We start from the raw sequence: 18,701 nt of genomic DNA on the forward strand, positions 1-18,701 counted from the left end.
GATGTAATGGGTTTCATAACCATGTCTCCACGAACACGGCCGGTCCTCTCATTACCTCTCATAGCCGGTTCATAATGAACAAGTGGGAAACATCCAATCCTACCATCAAAAGTGCAAACCTCATCCCTAAACCTTGGTTGAGCGCAAACACACAAGAACATGAGCCTAGGGATGTAGTTTTTATTCTTACAAGTCCGATGGGGTAAATCTTCTTCGGGTAGCAAATAATATCTTTCATTTTTTTGATATAGGTAAAACCATTTCTCATCAATAAAAACAAAGTCATACAACTCCTTAAACTTTGGATCATCAAGCAACTCCCTGTTAACCATGTCAACACACCACTGTAACCTAGCCCTCTTGTTTGCTTCAGTGAGATAGGGTTTGATGCTACTAGAGTGGCGCCTAAGGTAACCTTTTTTCAAATACCTTTGAATCTGCCATTTGCTCAAATTTAGTGCCTTGCACACATCATCTATTGTCATTCTTTGCTTTAGAGGAATGTTTCTCAATGCATCTAAGTCAACAGGGATTTTGCTTGCGGCCTACTCTACCCTTCTTTAGACCTGAAACAACAACCGGAATGGAGTTTGCTAGTTGTGTTGTACCTCTTTTCCATAACCTCTGAACTGCCCGAATATGAAGCCCAAATTGCTCGGCGACAATGGTAGTGTCCTTCTTGCCTAGTTTACCATTGTTGCTTCTAGCCAACAAAGATTGGTAAACTTGTTTGCGGAGGTGTTCTGTCATCTATTTCCTTCGATGGGGCTGTTCAACAGGTTCTGTTAAAAAAATAATGCTTAGTGTTCATAGCAACAGCAAGTTCTATTCTTAGCTAGCAACAGCAAGTTCTTTTCAAAGATAAACATCATCACTAAAAACCTTACCAGCATCGTTCCCTATATAGGAGAAATCCATGGCACCAAATTCATCAAGCGGTATGTTCAAATCGACTGTAAAAAAAAACAATGATACGGTGCCGGCCGTAAGTGATGAGAACTGAACAAAAAACTGCAAATAACGTGGACCTTGGTCGCTAAGTGATGCATTACCGCCATGGTTATCTTGTGGCTCATCATCGACGTGGACGTCGTTGTCGTTGTCACCTTCAACGGGAGCCTCAACAGCATGTTCTACTTGTGGCAGGTTCAGATCAAAGCCTATGTAAAATAAAACGAATGCTTTATAGAAAGTACTACGGCGTCGTCAAATGCAAGTCTGTTTGCAAAAGGAAACTAATAACAGATGCCTTACCGCTTTCATTCTCCAACGGAGGCTCGTCGAGATGAACTTCATCCACGCTATCGTCATCTTCAGGCTCCTCGAGACGAACGTTGAGATCAAACCCAGCAACGGAATCGGTCATGGATGAACAAGAGAGGAACAAGCAAGCAAGTGAAGGAGTGGAGTAAAAGTGGTGTGGAGCACAGAAGAAGCAAGCTAGTGAACGAGTGCATTTAAACTGCTCGGAAGATGTGGCATGAGTAATCGAAGCGTCGGCCGAGATGAGCGCCAAAATACAAAAGTGAACGCGCGAACGTAAAAAGTAGCAGCAAAGCAGCGATCCGTGAGCGCCAGCGCAAAAAACACACGAAAACGCAGCGCACAGTGCCATGCAAATACACCTGCTCAACAGCCAAAAAAAAAACACCCAACCAGGGATCGAACCAGCGCCCTCCAGCCCCGGGACAAGTGACACAGACCAACCGAGGTACACACGTTTCGATGGCTATAGTGCACCCGATAGTCTATTTAATAAGGGCAAGACAAGAAAACTAACCCCTAATTAATCACCCCTTGGTAATCGTACTCATGTCCTAAACGTCATCTAATTAGGATACGGAGGGAGTACGAGGATAGGACTCTGAGTCCTTCGTACATACAGTGTAGAAGTCCTAACCTGATACATATCTCTACAGCCCCCCTCAATCACAACTTGCAGGAGCACTAGCCACTAGCAACATTGAGATTGCGTCGAAATTCATGTAACTGACGTACCGGTTGTGCCATGGTAAAACCATCAGCAACTTGATCATGTGTAGAAATAATACGAATATCAAGCTTCTTCTGAGCAACTCTTTCACGAACAAAGTGAAAATCAACTTCAATATGTTTTGTGCGAGCATGAAAAACTGGATTGGCATATAGGTACGTAGCACCAATGTTATCACACCATAAAACAGGAACCTTCAATTGTCGAACACCCAACTCATCCAAAAGATATTGCACCCAAATGACTTCTGCAGTTGCATTAGCAAGAGATTTATATTCAGCCTCAGTACTAGAGCGAGACACAGTAGCTTGTTTCTTTGCTTGCCAAGACACAAGATTAGCACCCAAAAACACAGCAAATCCACCTGTAGATTTCCTATCGTCTGCAGCCCAATCAGCATCAGAGAAAGCACTAATCATGGTAGACGAGGAAGGCACAATCTTTAAACCAAAATCAATGGTGCCACTGACATAACGAAGGATCCTTTTGACAGCTAACAAATGAGCTGTAGTCGGACACTTAAGGTATTGACAGACCTTATTGATTGCAAAAGCAAGATCTGGCCTGGTCAAAGTTAAATATTGTAAGCCACCCACTATACTCCGATAGGGTGTCATGGAATCAGCATCAAGAGGTTCTCCAATATTTAAAGCAAGTTTCTCCGACACAGATAATGGAGTAGGAGTAGCTTTGCAATCTTTAAGGCCAGCTTTAAGAATTAATTCCTGCGCATACTTGCATTGGGTTAACAGGAGCCCAGAAGACAAAGCCGAAACTTCTATGCCAAGAAAATAATGGAGCGACCCAAGATCCTTCAGAGCAAAATCACAACGGAGCTTATCCAGTAATTTGTCAATAGCCGCAGCATCCGAACTAACAACAATGATGTCATCCACATAGACCAAAAAATAAATAGTAATACCTCCTTGATTGAAGAAGAACAAAGACATATCAGCCTTGGAACCACGAAAACCAAGTTCATGCAACTTGTTGCTCAAATGAGAATACCAAGCACGTGGCGCTTGCTTAAGACCATATAAAGATTTATCAAGCTCATACACATAATTGGGAAAGCTTGAATTTGTATACCCAGGTGGCTGCTTCATGTAAACATCCTCCTCCAGAACACCATGCAAGAACGCATTCTGAACATCTAGTTGTCGAATGTCCCAATTTTGAGATACAACCAAAGATAGAACAAGATGAATAGTTGCCGTTTTAACAACCGGACTAAAAGTATCTTCATAATCAATGTCATACCTTTGCTTGAAACCTTTTGCAACAAGGCAAGCTTTGTATCTATCAATACTATCATCAGAACGTTGCTTTATTTCGCACACCCATTTGCAATCAATCAAATTTTGACCCGGGGCAGAAGGAACGAGATGCCAAGTGTTATTGCGTAGCAGAGCAGAGTACTCAGGATCCATAGCAGACCGTCAATTTTCATCACCAAGTGCTTCTTTAAGAGAGGAAGGTTCCTTGACTTGGGCAAGTAAACCATAGTGCACAGTCCCATCTGTATAAGACATAGGATTACGAATATTGTCTTGCAACCTTGTACGGGGACGATTTGGCAATATACGCACCGGTCCATTAACTGGACGGGAGGACCAGGAGGCGGCGGTGGAATACGATGAGGACTGCCCTGAGCAACAGACAACGTTGGCACAGAAGATACTGGGACTGGTGCATTAGATCCCTGTGAACCACCAGGTGGTGTAGAAGAGTCGGCAGAAGACTCCGGAACATCAGGCGGGGCAGGCAGATCAGATTCAGGTGGAACAGATTGTGGCAGCACCGCCCAAATTAATCTGGCTCAAGTGCGCTAACCATCACCCTAAAGGTAATCCCGGCTAACACGCACTTCAAACGGAGTAATCCGGCAGGGCTGTCGGGTAAAGTCCCGAAGAATCCACCTGAGCGTCGATCGTACCCAAAGCTTACATGCAACCCACACGAAGGTGAGTCCAGAGAGTACACCATTTCACAAATATATTACATTACAGAGTCTTAACTTAATTATTACAAACCAAGTTCAAAATCTCAGAAAGGTACTTGAAATTCAAATTGAAAGTAGTTCAGAGTTCAACAGCAGCGGAAAATAAAGCGAGTTCTAAATGTCGATACAAGATGTCATGATGAAGCCCGTACATGACATCACTCGGCATTGTCATCGTTGGCCGGAGTCGTATCCCACTCCACCGACCAACCAGGAGGTAAAGTACACGGCCAAGTCAAACTGGCTATCTGATCTTCAAACGCATCACCTGAAAACAAAGTTGAGCCACAAGCAAGGCTGAGTATATTAATACTCAGCAAGGCTTACCCGACTAGGATATACTTAGTCCTCTAATTAGACATGCAAGGTTTTTGGCTTGAGGGGTTTGTTTTTGCCAAAAAGCAACAAAGAGTAAGTCCTTATTTTCAGATTTTAGCCTTCAAGTTCTAGTTCGATTAACCATTCTACATTAGCATCTATCCAATAGCATACATGGTGAAAACAATTATTTTTCATCATTCAACCATATTTCTCATCATCATTGTTCCACTTCTTACTCTATATGGCAAAAGGGTTAAGCAATCCCAATATCCGTGAGAGGCGGACGATTCGAATCGAATTTGTTAACCTGGCCAGGCAGACCTAAACACACGCATGGGAACCGAGTCCCCACACAACATTTCCCCTTTCTTTCCGTCTCGTGGATCAGGGTCACCCCCTTTGACTACAAGAGCCCCACGCCACGGTCGATGCCGGGTCGTGACCATGCTTGCACCCGCATGTGGCCTCATGAGAAACAACGTTCAAAAAGGGTGAGGGAAAAGTCCACTCCTCGGGCCGATCAGGTACTTAAGCTTACCGATTACCATATTTCTCGACATGTGGTTAGTACGTTCAAACGCTTAACCACCACTACCACACACCGCGGCCTTATCCATTTTCACTAAATAGACGGGGTATCACAAGTACAACAACCCCGCCCGTAAACCTTATATTGCAGTGTATCGTAAACATCCAACTCCTATAATTCTCGCGAGTGACAGGAAATCACTCGACTTCTACCGAACCATTAGCATAGCCAACTAGCGACCTACACATACTAGTGTTCAAGCATAGGTACTTAGGATCATGCAACTAAGGTTCCAATCAACCCCTGTAAACTTAAATGCACAAGTCAATAGGAATAACAATAAGTTGCATAAATTTAAAATAGACGGGACATACTCCGGGGCTTGCCTTGCTAAGCAAAGTTAGCCTTGGGCTCTTCCGAACTTTGGTTCGGGTCTTCGGCGGCTTCAGTTAGTGGGCTTCAAGCTGCTCACCCTCGGACTCCGACACCAGCTCGTACGTACCGTCGGCGAGAGTAGGCGTATCTATATGAAATGTGCATGCATGAGTTGTGTGACCGTAACGACTTTTTATTTACTTCACTATAAAGTTGTAAAATATTTCATTTACATCTACTTGGGCAATCATTTATAGAGTATTATCTAGATTAACTATTTCACATTAAGTAAGTGAGGGTTTTGCCTTTTTATAAAAGCTATTTTCATGAACAAACACGAATTATTCCTAACTATTGTTAAAGATAGTTTTCAGTGCTGAGATTTTTATACAAAGTACTTTGCTGAAACACAAACCTACTGTCAAAAATTTCAGACATTTTCGTCAAGCAGATTAATCACTAACAATAGTGTAAACTGCTTCTACTAGAATCAAGATTAAATTGTACAGGCAAAACCATGCGAGTACTAGTAACGAAACTATAACTAAATGTTGAGGATCTGATGATGAACATACTATAAATTTTTCAGCTTTAAAATAGAAACATACAAGGCATGAAAAATAAAGCAATATATAGTGGCATAGATCAAGATTAATTTATACAGACCATTATACTGAGATACTGAGCCTCAAATTTTTACAGAGTGATTAGGTGAACATAATAGACCAATGGTCAAAATATCATGTTTTTCCAGGCATAGGAACTATTTTCCTTGATTTAATGTATTTCTCCTTACCAAAAAAATCATTTGGTCTAGTTGGGTTAAACTAAAAATTCTCAAATTTTTTCTGTAGAATCTAGGAATCAAACTAAAGGTACTGTAAAAGTTTGAACCCATGAATCATATCATAACAACTTGGATAAATAAAACTATTTATCCTAGGCATACATCAAGTCCTAAATAAAACCTATATCTAGGAGTGTCAAATGGACCTCAAATTTTTACAGAGTCCTACACTTGCAGTCTACAACAATTTATCCAAAAATCACCTACAGATCATGACTAGATCTTGAGATCTAAATAAAGGACTAATAAATTTGTATTTAATCAAGAACAAAAACCAGTGAGCAAATGAAAAAGTGCATGTAATGAAAGTTGTAGATATAGTAACAAGGAACTCAGATCAATTGAGTTTGAATTTTTCCTCTTTTCTACGTATTTATATCGATTTTACAAGTTCGCTATTTTTTAAAACAAAAAGAAAAGAAAATGAGATCTTGCAGTTGGGCCCCTAGAAGATTAAAATAAATTTCAGAACGGCCCCTGGCCAGAGTTGAGTAGGGGAGGCGGCTTGGCCGGCCAGCTCCCAGTGATGGCGGTCGCCGGAGGCGAGGGAGGGGAGGGGGAACAGCACGAGGAGGGCGAGAGGAACCTTGGGACGCTCTCGGTTGGGCTCGGGGTGGCCGGAGCAGGCGCGCCGGCGGCGCATAGGGAGCGGCGGCGGCGGCGGCTGCAGTGGGCGGCGGCACTCCGGTGGCTTGGGGGGCAGTCGAGGGGTCGGGGAGCTTCATGGAGGCGAGGATAAGCTAGCTAGGGGGTCCATTGGAGGTGAGGAAGGGCGGGGAAGGGGGCTCCGCGATGGGGTGGTGCTCGGTGGCGGCAATGGCGTGGGCGGCGGCGTTCCAGGGCGCAGAGAGGGGAGTGGGGGCTTGGATTGGGGTGTAATGGAGAGGGGAGGAGCGGGAACACGGGGTGGCAAAGTAAATGGGGAGGAGAGGGGCTGCAGAGGGGAGCTCACAGCGACCCGCTAGGGGCGGCCATGGCGGACGGCGGGCGGCGTCCCTGGCAAGGGAGAGGAGGAGAGGCTCTGGGAGAGGGAGGGAAGTGGAGTGGGGGTGCGAGAACGGCTCCTGGGAAGGCAAATAGAGAGGGGGAGAGCTCGGCAAGAGAGGGGCGCGGGGTGAAACGCTGGGCGGCACTGATGGCCAGCGGCGTCGCCACGGTGTTGTCACCGAGTGCTCGTCGTGTGGTGGCGTGCGGAGGAGCAGAGGCTCAGCAGCGGTGTGGCAGCGGCGCAGCATGGCGGCGCTATCATGGCGGAGGCAGCGAGCAGCTCGCGTGCTGGGCGAGCTGGCCGCGGCGTGATGGCCTGCTCGGCCCTGCGCTCAGGAAGCAGGGAAGCAGAGCAGAGGAGGGAGAAAGGAGGGAGAGAGAGAGAGAGTAGAGAGAGAAAGAGATTTGACTTTAAGTTTTCTCAAAAAAATTCACATGAACTCGAAAATCTCCAAAAACAAAAGTTGTTCAAAATTTAAAATCCTACAACTTTCGTTTCAGGCACAAACTCATTGAAACGTAGTTAAAGAGTTAAATTTAAATTCTTGACAAATGTGCATTATTGCTCTATTTGAATCCAAATTCAATTTTTTCTTAAATTTTTGTGTAGCAGCTTGAAAAATTTTGAACATGAAAGTTGTTCCGCATTTAAAACTCTACAATTTTGGTTTTAGGAAAAAGTTCATTTGAGTTAAAGTGTGAGAGTTGACTTTTTAGTCTATTTGAACGGATTTTTGGCTTTTAAGTATTGAAAATTTGGGGGTTTAACTTGTCATTTCATGTGTCATTTCATGGTAAGCGTGAAAAGTATACTAGCTCTTTATAAAAGGTGTATTTGCTCTCAACTACAAGCACATACATACACGCACACATGCAACTATTTAAATTTTTCTTGGTTAATGACGCATGATGACAGGTTTAATTCCTCTTGCTTAGTAGTTTAATTACCTGGGCTGTCACACAGATGCCGAGTCAGGGGTTGGCCACATCGTGTGCACACGAAGATGTTGAGCCTGCCGTTGGAGGTGCTGCATCGCCGACCAACTCTCCAGTCGCTGTCACCGAATCGACTAGGGAATCAGTTCCAGAATCACCAATCAGTGTGGCAATGTCGTGAAGCCCAGAAGGAAAAGTCCGCATGTCGGACTCCGGCAGGGACGGAAACACCAGAGCTGCTGGTGATTGACGCACAGCAGTTGCATCTGAAACAGAAGGTAACTCACAAGACTCCGGTACAACGTCAAACGCATTAGTAAAATCTGAATTCACAGCCCCACTGTCACAGGAATGCAAGGATGGATGCAAAAGAAGAATTTCTTGTCGTAGACGATTACGAGCATTGGGATCGAGTTTTTCAAAGGGAAACACATTCTCGTCAAAGACAACATCACGAGAGATGTAGACCCGGCCACTGGAAATATCTAAACATTTATACCCTTTATGAAGGTTGTTGTACCCAATGAAGACACATTGTTTTGATCGAAATTCAATTTTGTGTTTATTGTAAGGGCGAAGGTTTGGCCAACATGCGCATCCAAACACACGAAGAAAGGAATAATTCGGTTGTTCTTGAAACAAGTGATGTAAGGGTGTGGAGAAATCCAGAATGCGACTAGGGATGCGATTTATTAGATAAGTGGCAGTTAGGAAGGCTTCATCCCAAAATTTAAGAGGCATGGAAGCTTGGGCTAAAAGAGAAAGTCCAACCTCAACAATATGTCTATGTTTACGCTCAGCTGAGCCATTTTGTTGATGAGTATGAGGGCAAGATACATGATGGGTGATGCCGATTTTGTTAAAAAAGGTATTGAGACGTTGGTATTCTCCACCCCAATCAGTTTGCATAGTTAAAATTTTGCGATTGAAACGTCGCTCTACAAGCTGTTGGAACTGAATGAACACATCAAACACATCAAAATGGTTTTTGAGAAGAAATATCCATGTAAACTTACTAAAATCATCAATAAAGCTTACATAGTATTGATAATGGCCAACAGACTTTGGGGCAGGACCCATACGTCTGAGAAAATAAGTTGCAACGGAAACGACAAGACACTAGTAGACCTAGGGTAGGGCAGTTGGTGACTTTTAGCCCTTTGACACGCATCACAGATAGAGTCATGAGACTCACGACGAAAAGACAACTTGTTATCTTTGATGACTCGATCAACTATAGTAGACGAAGGATGACCTAATCTATAGTGCCACCTAGAAGCTGTTGGAGTCGAAACGTGATGAACTTGAGATATAGGCGGCAAAGGGTAAAGGCCATCACGACATCTTCCTTGAAGAAGAAGTTTCTTCGTGGCTAGGTCCTTAACACAAAAGAAAGAGGTGTGAAATTCAAGAAAAACATCATTATCTGATGTAAATTGATGAACGGATAACAAATTCTTTTGTGAATCAGGAACATGGAGGATGTTGTTGAAAGAGAAATCACGAGTGGGGGTATGATAAACAGATTTACCAATGTGGGTGATGCGCGTACCTTTGCCATTGGCAGTGTGTATCTGATCCTTGCCTGAGTATCGTTCACGTGTCGAGAGCTTCTCTAGATCATTGGTGATATTATCAGTAGATCCGGAGTCGAAGTACCAATTAGTATCAACTCCATAATAAGGAACAGCAGACGCTGTTGACTTTTGTGGCCCTTGTCTGATTGGTTTGGCACCTCCATCCCGTGGGGGAACATACCTTTTGTTGAACCTATACCAGCAATCATGAACTGTGTGCCCATATCTCTCACAGAGCTGGCAGAGCGGCCCTTCATCTTGGTCTTCAGTGCCAGAGGTGCGAGAATTTGAATTATTTGAGGAATTGGAGTTGTAGCCACGGCCTGATCCTGAGCCACGACCACGTCCTCGAGAATTGCCCTGGCCACGGCCTCGCGATGCAGTGTTGGCGGAGGAGTATGACCGGAACTCCTCCGTGCGTTGCTGAACTAGCCGAGCCTCATAGGACAATAATTGTGCATAGACATCGCTGAGTGTCAAGGTGTCCTTGATGGATATTGAAGAGACAAATGGATTATATTCTGAATCTAATCTGTTTAGGATGTATCCAATGAGATCATCATCTTCTAACTTCTTGCCAGCAGCTGCCACCCATCAGCGATGCCCTTCATCTTGCTATAGTAAATAGCAGCAGATGCATCTCCCTTCTTCTCCCGAGATAACTGAGAACGAAGCTGCAAAATCTTGGAACGCGACTGAGACGCGAACATCTCGTTAACGGTCTTCCACAGCTGCGCAGCATGTTCATGAGAAGAAACTTGAACCAAGATTTCCGAGGTCATGGAGGAGAGGAGATAGGCAAGAAGTTGATGATCTTGAGCAATCCAGGTGATATGTGATGTATTTTCAACTTCTTCTTCAGATTCATCCGTCTTCTTGACGCGGATTGTGGAGGAAGGCTGCGGAAGGGATCCATCTAGAATTCCCATCAGGCGTGACCCGCGAACAGCAGGCAAGACTTGTGCTCGCCACACAAGAAAGTTGCCTCGGTTGAGCTTCTCCGAGACGGGGATGTTGAGGATTGTTGAAGCCATCGAGGAACTCGTCGAAGCCATGAGCATCGACGACGAAAAATTGCAATGTGCAACTAGATGTTCCTTGTGGAGGATTGGCTCTTATACCATGTGGAATTAGACAGAACAGCTTTCCCCTGAGGGCAGCCATGATGTTCATTATATAGCCCAGCATATGTCCTAGGCACAGACGAGTACAAGACCATCTCCTAGTAGGAGAGGATAATTACAAGGATAGGACTCTGAGTCCTTCGTACATACAGTGTAGAAGTCCTAACCTGATACATATCTCTACATAGGCATCATCGGGCGATAAAGCATCTCGGTTAGCTGATTGGGTATGTATCAGGTGCAAATTATGGAAATTTCAATCTAAGTTATTGGATCAACATCCAAGGGGTATGGGGAATTGGGTAATTTTACAATCTGGACCCGCTCTTGGATTGTGTAATCACACTTTTGCAAATCTCTCCTCCCACCTCTCTGTGCTCCTTTCATTGGATGTTGATCTGATGGTCTAGATTTAAGTTTTCATAGTTTGCACTGAGAGCCCTAGCTGATTGATATCATCTGTAAATAAGCTCCTAAGCGATGGGGGCTAAACACTTTAGTCTTAATTTGATACTTTAGGCGTGATGACAGAGAGGTGCAGAGCTGGAAACCCAACGCGTCGAGTGGTGGCTCCCTATCCACGGGTTCAAGCCGTGTCTTCGTCTATTTTCTTTTTCCATAATCTCAATGTCTCCCAATATATACCTTTTTTTTTCTTGAACAAATTGGCATTAGACTGATGAACTGAAACAGCAAATCACGAAGAGTTCGCAATCCTCCCACACGCCCTTGTTTAAAGAGCAAATCACGAAGAGTTCGCAATCCTCCCACACGCCCTTGTTTAAAGCAGCAAAATTCCATGAGGAGCAACCACTAGCAACCACTCCGTAACTTTGGAGCTCGAACGAGGAGACATTATTATTTTTAGTATTTCCAAAGATGAGTAAATTTCCATATATTTTCTTTTTAACAAAAAACATGGGCTTTTGAACTCGAACATGGGCTTTCTACGCAGCCCAATCAGACCAGGTCGGCCGATGGCACCTTCTGCCACGCCCGTGTCCGGTGGCCCACCTGTGGGCCCCACCTGTCGTGCCAAGCAGGGAAATATCTCCTCCCTCCGCGCCGCCGCTGGAGAGGGATTAGCTAGGGTTCCATCCAGCCCAGCCCGGGGGTGGTGATTATTCCCCATCCACGCTTGGCTTCCCACCCTATAAAGCGCTCCTCGATCCAGACCTTTGCCAAAAATAACAAGGCGCAGAGGCAACCTCGATTCGACGTGCGCTTCCTCCTCGCTCGCGGGTACCTTTCCGTCATCGTCTCGTCTTTCAGCTAGATCTCTCCTGCTCGATCTGCTCAGACCGCGCTGCAATTTTTTCTGCGACCCGATCTAATCTATTCACGGGTAGCTACTGTTACGCCTCATTGAGTTTTTTTTTCTCTCCATCTGTTCCACCATGAGACGTCAGTTGTAGGCTTTGCCGAGGTTTACGAGTTCGTGCAGCAGCCCTGATCTGAAGCTAAACTCTCCTTTTTGTTTCGAATCTGACACAATCCCCCCATGCTTTTGGCATGTCAGGTTACATATGTGTAGGCTCAACTTGGATGTGCAGTTTGACCTCTTTTTTCTCGTTTTTCCTTTTGAACGGATAGAGCTGACCTCTGTGCTGCCCTGTTCCTCGATGCGAGCGTAGTTAGATTTCTGTATCCGTTGTTTGCAGATTTGCGTCATGTTTGGCCTCAGGAAACTTAACGTTGTTTCTGCAAATTAGTGAAGGGTCAGCTGATTAAATCAATTTTGGCGAGACTCTACAACTGCTGCTTCTGTTTTATCTAAATTGGCTTATATTATCAGTCATCAGGCTTTGGAAAATTATCCCACGCAAGAGGAAGTTTAAAAAACAACCATCATAGAGTGAACGTTTTTATTGGTTGATTTGTACTCTATTCTGCCATATTTGCTTATATTGTACATGTCTTTCTTTATGTTCTCAAGAGATGTCTGACGTTGAGGAGTACCGTTGCTTCATCGGGAACCTGTCATGGTCGACAACTGATGAGAGCCTCAAGGATGCATTCGGCAAATTTGGAAACCTCACTGAGGCAAAGGTGACATGAAGAGTCCCTCATATTTAGTTTTGCTGGAAGTTAATATCAGAGATTGTGTTGGTAACTGTTGCTTAGGATTTATGTGCATGAACTGTCCAATTATTTCAACCAATTTTTACTAGGCACCAATGCCAAAAGCCTAATCAGTTTTGTATTTCACAACATAGAGTAATATTATGCTAGAGCTATGTTAGTTTGCCCCCGTAGGATCCTAAATCCATCTAAGTTGGTCTAACACAACTTTTCTCTTGCTCTGTCTTGATTGTTAACTTTTGTCATATGGTTTGATATTCAAAGGTTTCGAACAAACTAGTCTTAGAATATTAATACAGTATTGTTATCAATATTCGTGTATGCTGTTTAATTACTGACTTCCTGAACACCTTGTGCAACTCCTTTTCATGTCTTCCTGAAGACCTTCTGCAATGTTTTTTTTTATTTGCCTCCACTAAAGTCACTGAATGATCCAGTAACTTCTAACTTAAAACAAATTTGCTTTGTATTTTATTTGTTATCTAGCATGGCCTTTTAATTATTGTTACTTTAAGTTAGTTTTTTTTGGTAACATGCAGGTGGTTCTTGACAAATTTTCTGGCCGCTCTCGTGGTTTCGGCTTTGTAACATTTGATGAGAAGAAAGCTATGGAAGATGCTATTGAAGGAATGAATGGACTGGACTTGGACGGGAGGAACATTACTGTCGATAAAGCTCAGCCACAAGGGCTTGGTAGAGATCGTAATGGTGACCGTGATTATGACCGTGGATCTCGTTATGACCGTGGCCGTGACTATGGTGGTGGTGGTGGTGGTGGACGTGCACCACGTGGCGGCGGCGGCGGGGGGGACTGCTTCAAGTGTGGAAAACCTGGTCATTTTGCTAGGGAGTGCCCATCTGGGGATGGTGGGAGAGGGGATAGATATGGTGGCAGAGATGACAGGTATGGCGGCGGCGGCAGTCGTTATGGATCTGACCGTGGTGGTGGTGGTGACCGATACTCTGGCCGTAGCCGAGATGGTGGCAGCTACGGGGGCGACCGCTACAACCGTGACCGGTCTGGTCCCTACTGATGGCCTAGATCTTGAGCAGTATGTGCCATCCAGGTATGAAATCTATCTGCTATTATAAAGGTTTGTTATCGTGTGTCTGGAACTTTGTGATCCTGTAGCTGGAGAACTATGATGTACCGTGAGAAGATCATGCTTTGTTATAGACCGTATTACTGACTGGTTTGTTATCATTTCCTGCTTGCCAGGCATATGACTTGGTCATAGTGCTTGGCTCTTGGATCCTGCTTGTTTTGCTTGATATGCTATTTGGCTGGATTTTGTCGCTGTGTGTTGATGGTCTCGATCCTAGTTATGCTTATGGGGATGCCTGGGATATGGGGGTTGGATGGCAAGTTACTGTTCACGTTGTGTTCTTTCTGGGGAATCAAGGGATCGGCTGAATTCTGCTTGAACACACGTACAAGAAAAATCATCTCTTCTGAAAGCAAGCTATGAATCATCCATAAGGGAAAAATTAAATGGTAAATCATTTCAATCTTTTATCTTCAATATTGTGTTACAACGTCATTCTCAAATGACTGTTTTGTTTTGGCAGGCTTCTTTTTGGTTATTTGTTATCTTGTTCTGGATTGGTTGCTACTGTCATTCTGGATTGGTTACTAGTGTCCTGAGATCATTTCAGTTGCCCCATCTTAGTCTGGCGAGTGGTTCCACGATTGCAAAGTGTTCTGAGGACCACTGCAAAGATATTCCTCTTTTGCTCTGTTGCATGTACATTCGCATTGGAGGACCTGCAGTGTAGCATCCTGTTTCTGCCTGCACCTCGGGGGTGGCTTGATTACGTGGCTGTGGTTCAAGTGATTTGTGACTTGCTCGTGCCGCTGCCTCTGGGGGTGTTCATTTAGCTGCCCCGTTTCTTGTGACTTTGTGAGATCAGGGATCATGCTTATTCAGCCTGAGTGAATGTGATACTAAATAGTTGCTGTTCTTTTGACACTGCACCCATGGTCTATCGCTTATTCTGCCCTGTTATAACCACCGCTGCCCTTTTGAAAGGAGTTCCATTGATGTTATGCTCCGTCCACAGAATTTTTATTGGTGGATCGTCATCTCATGGAGTACAATAGCCTTTATTTGCTTGTCTTGAGAGAGCACCGGCGATAATGCTTCAGCGGCAGCATTCAAATTGTTGCACCTAGGATACATTAGTCTTAACTTTTTTTTTCCTTTCAAGACTGCCGGCAGAAGGTTATCTTTTGCTGTTGATTTATTTTTTTTACCCTCTCAATACTGCCGACAGATGGTTCATCTTTTGCTGTCGATTACTAGCCAGTTGAGCTTATGTACTCACGTACGGCACAACAGCTGTAACATTTCGCCCATTTCTTGAACAATTCGGTTGATTTGTACTGTGCAAGTTGTGAATTGAGCAGATCCATCTTGTTTTTCACTGTGCTGTGTGCTGTATGTTTTCAAGCGTAGTTATTTCAGTTATTTCTGTCCAACCTCACATTATTGCAGGTTGCAAGACACCTAGGTATCCATATTTTGGTTGCACAATGCACCCAAGACTCCTATGATGCTATCTATGCCGGCTCTGTCGTATCTAGCCACAATAGAATCATCCTACTCTGGCAGCAACCATCTTGCCGGTTTGCGGAAGCTTCTTTGTGTTATCTTAGAGCGTGGTCGCGATGATGGGGTACTTGTTCTTGGGCATCCGCACCAGCGTGGGCTGCACCGAGTCGTCGTCGGCCAGCGGCTTCCAGCTGAAACGACAACCACATCCAGATGAAGGAGCAACCAAGCGTCAGCTGCTGCTGCTGATGATGATCAAGAACCTCACCTGTATCGGCAGACGAGGTGGTGGGCGAAGATGCAGATCTCGAGGCGCGCTAGGTTCATCCCGGGGCACATCCGCGGCCCGCTCCCGAACCCCAGGAAGCTGTAGGGCTTGAACGTTTGCTGCTTGGAATAGTAGGATGGAAATCACAATCAATCAGGTGAGCAGCCATGGTTTGCTGTCGGCTGCGTCAGTTTATTTGCCGTTGCCGGCCTGAAACTAATAATTAGGAACTCACGTCGAATCTGTCGGGGTGGAAGCGCTCCGGGTCGGCGAAGACGTCCGGGTCGTGGTGGATGGACACCATGTCCAGGTTCACCGACGTCCCCTTCTTGATGTCGTACCCTGCATCGACGAGCAGAGCAGAGCGCTTGCAATCAGCATGCTGCTGCAGGTCAGGCTGCAATCAGAAGGCTACTGAATTCTATCTGACCGTCGATGCTGAAGTCCTGAGCGGCTTTCCTGGAGAACCACGGCAGGATGGTTGCCCTCCTCAGGGTCTCGTTCATCACCTTGTTGGTGTAAGGCATGCCGCCGTTCACGTCTGACCATCCGAGATGCGACGACGACGTGCCCTTGAGCCTCTCCCTGATCTCCAGATGCTCCTCCCGTAGCTTCTCCAGGACCTCCGGGTTCTCGCCCAGGAACTTGACGAGCCACGTCAGCCCCGCCGTCGTGGTGTCGTGGCCGGCCACCAGCAGGGTCAGGATGTTGTCCTTGAGCTGCGCGTCCGTCAGCTTGTCCGCGTCGTCGCCGGCGTGCTTCCGCAGCAACGTCTGCAGGAAGTCGCTCCGGACCTCGCCGCCGTCCCTCCTCCTCGAGATCACCTGGTCCAGCATCGCGTACATCCGGTTCCTCGCCTTGAGGCCGCGGTGGAAGGCTGTGCCTGGGACCTTCAGTGGCAGGGACGCGAAGGAGGACGAGATGACCTTGAAGTTGGCGCGGAACTTCTCCTGCTCCTCCCCCTCCGGCTCCAGGCTCACCAGCATGTTGGCGATCACCTTCAGCGTGAACTGCCAAGATCGTCTTGATCAGACAAAATCTGAGGAGAAATCTTTCACCAACTGACAGTCTGCGTGCTTACAGACGAGGCCTCCTCGAGCACGAGGACCTTCCTTCCGAGCCACGTGTCCAGCGTCTGCACGGCCAGCTCGTTGATGAAGTCGAAGTGCTTCTTGAGTGCGTCGATGGAGAGCGGCTCGCCGATGAGCCGCCGCAGCTTCTTGTGCTCCTCGCCGTTGGTGGTCAGCAGGCTCGTCGGGCCCAGCACCTGCTTGCCCGTGTAGAACAGGTTCAGGCTCACCACGCCGTCCTTCCCGGACAGCAGGATCTTGGCCGCATCGCGCCCCGTCATGAACACCGTGATCCTCCCCAGCACGTACGTCTTGAACACCTTGCCGAACCTGCCAAACATCGATCCAACAAGTCACAGAATCAGAACTTCAGATCGATCAGTCTCCCAATGTGTTGTGATGCATACCATTTTATTCTCCTGGTCATGGATGCAAGTAGTCAGTACCTTTTCTGCCTGTCACGCATGAAGCTCAGGATGCCGGCCGGGCTCGAGAAGTCGGAGATGAAGGAGACGGTCTCGCCGATGACAGGCCAGCCCATCGTGCCGGGGATGTCCCTCATCTCCTTCGAGGAGCTCCGTGATCTCAACCACAGGAGGCCTGCACAAGCCACTGCGAGGGCTACAAGAACAGGAGCTCCAAAGATGGCCATGGCGGATACTGATATAGCTGTCTGCTTCAGATATGTTCAGAACATATCGTCGATGTCAGGAGCTTATATATGTACCACAAGATTTGTGTCCAGATCTGTGATTCTTCTGGGGCATCATTATCTTTGTTCTCTTCTCTCATCATCGTTACATGCGAGGGAACCGTTCGGAGTTTCTTCTGTATCTTTGCTATCTTGTTTTGTCATCCTTATATTGTTGAAGCTTCTTTCAATCTGTTTGGTGTTTTTTCCCTTTGTTTTGGTGTTCCCCCCCTTTGTTTTCTTCATCTAACTGTCGTGTTTGCTAGGATGGATACACGTACCGCGCTAGACCGTCCTTCGGATCAAAAGGCTACATCATTGCTGCCGGTCACTAAATAAAAACTGTATTTTACTTGATGTGCTAGCTAGTTGATGAAAGGTACGGAGCAGTGCCATTTGCAGTGACCTAAGCTTTGTGTGCAGGTAGAGTAAGGCCTTGATAAGGACCCGGTGTTAATATTTGTCACTACTGCTACAAATAAATAATATACATGTTTCCGATTACAAGAGAGAGCTTTGCTTTGGACGCTAAGCAGTTCTCCTGGGAATAGACATCGTTGTCGTCCTTGTTCAGCCGAATAAGCTGTTACATGCCTGCCATTTGTAATCAGCAGCTGCAATGGCAAAGTCTTCAGCCTCTTTGGTTTCTAATCACAAATTCAAAATTCCTAGATATTCCATGGCTCGTTGAATTTGACAACTGGATGCTATTACCCTTACCCATCAAGGGACTCATCCACGAGAGGGTTAGCTATTGCTACTGAAACTGAAACTTTTTGAACAGAATAGGCAAAAGAATTAAACATACCAAGGTTCAAGTATCTGAAATATGTATTTTTTTCAAACGAAAACGGAAGGATCTGTCTTTTAATTAAGAACAAAGAAGTCATTTTTCAGTGCTAAGTGTGGGATATTTCGCGTGATGTATATTAGGAATACAAGCTGCTAGCTTGAGGCCTGCATCGAGCGCTCTGATCTTCGGCACAATCTCTGTTCTCTGAACTCAGATGCTTGCAAGTTGCAACAGCACTATCATCATCATCCATACCAGTTTGCTTAAGAGATGGATTTCTCTCAACTCGCATCTCATCAACAGGATATTTATTTAAACATTTTTGTTGTGTGTCGTTGTCGAATCCTTTTTTTTCATCATCATCATCATCATCATATTCTCAATAATGAATGAATCTGCCACGGAGCTCCTCGTATATATTTATATGTTCGAATTTGCCACCAATCCGTATCCTCTCGCATTTCTTTTCGAGAAACGAAAATGTGTCCTGCTCAGAGTTACATGTGTCCATTGCATGATCGTATGTGTGTGTGTGTGTGACCCGGCGTCCGTAA

General features: G+C 45.4%; 2 protein-coding genes and 1 pseudogene across 5 annotated transcripts; 1 reads left to right on the top strand and 2 right to left on the bottom strand.

The window, feature by feature from the left end:
• Window positions 1-10,008: 10,008 nt before the first annotated feature.
• On the bottom strand, window positions 10,009-10,140 carry LOC120653080 (annotated as a pseudogene).
• Window positions 10,141-11,740: 1,600 nt separating this feature from the next.
• LOC120649181 (glycine-rich RNA-binding protein RZ1A-like) lies at window positions 11,741-15,197 on the top strand. Of its 4 annotated transcripts, XR_005665193.1 has the most exons (5): window positions 11,741-11,933; window positions 12,628-12,740; window positions 13,313-13,840; window positions 13,993-14,268; window positions 14,343-15,197. XR_005665193.1 is itself a non-coding variant. In XM_039925889.1 (3 exons), exons 2-3 carry the CDS (start codon window positions 12,630-12,632, stop codon window positions 13,805-13,807), a joined length of 606 nt encoding a protein of 201 aa, XP_039781823.1. In that variant the 5' UTR covers window positions 11,741-11,933; window positions 12,628-12,629; the 3' UTR covers window positions 13,808-15,197. The 4 variants fall into 4 exon arrangements, 1 of the variants encoding a protein (XP_039781823.1); XR_005665192.1 differs by having other exon boundaries at window positions 13,313-14,268; XR_005665194.1 differs by having other exon boundaries at window positions 11,769-12,036; window positions 13,313-14,268.
• LOC120649182 (abscisic acid 8'-hydroxylase 3-like) lies at window positions 15,008-17,541 on the bottom strand. The gene is made up of 6 exons (XM_039925890.1): window positions 17,110-17,541; window positions 16,675-16,993; window positions 16,024-16,603; window positions 15,829-15,935; window positions 15,594-15,712; window positions 15,008-15,516 (listed from the first exon to the last, which is right to left on the bottom strand). Exons 1-6 carry the CDS (start codon window positions 17,313-17,315, stop codon window positions 15,426-15,428), a joined length of 1,422 nt encoding a protein of 473 aa, XP_039781824.1. The 5' UTR covers window positions 17,316-17,541; the 3' UTR covers window positions 15,008-15,425.
• Window positions 17,542-18,701: the final 1,160 nt, after the last annotated feature.

The sequence above is a fragment of the Panicum virgatum genome, chromosome 9K, assembly GCF_016808335.1.
Source record: "Panicum virgatum strain AP13 chromosome 9K, P.virgatum_v5, whole genome shotgun sequence".
NCBI lineage: Eukaryota > Viridiplantae > Streptophyta > Magnoliopsida > Poales > Poaceae > Panicum > Panicum virgatum.

Coding starts and splice junctions, on each gene's coding strand:
- LOC120649182 (XM_039925890.1), bottom strand. CDS start 17,315: ATGGCCATCTTTGGAGCTCCTGTTCTTGTAGCCCTCGCAGTGGCTTGT. Junction 15,936..16,023: donor TCAGGACTTCAGCATCGACG/GTCAGATAGAAT, acceptor TCGTCGATGCAG/GGTACGACATCAAGAAGGGG. Junction 15,517..15,593: donor CACCTCGTCTGCCGATACAG/GTGAGGTTCTTG, acceptor TTGTCGTTTCAG/CTGGAAGCCGCTGGCCGACG.
- LOC120649181 (XM_039925889.1), top strand. CDS start 12,630: ATGTCTGACGTTGAGGAGTACCGTTGCTTCATCGGGAACCTGTCATGG. Junction 12,741..13,312: donor GAAACCTCACTGAGGCAAAG/GTGACATGAAGA, acceptor GGTAACATGCAG/GTGGTTCTTGACAAATTTTC.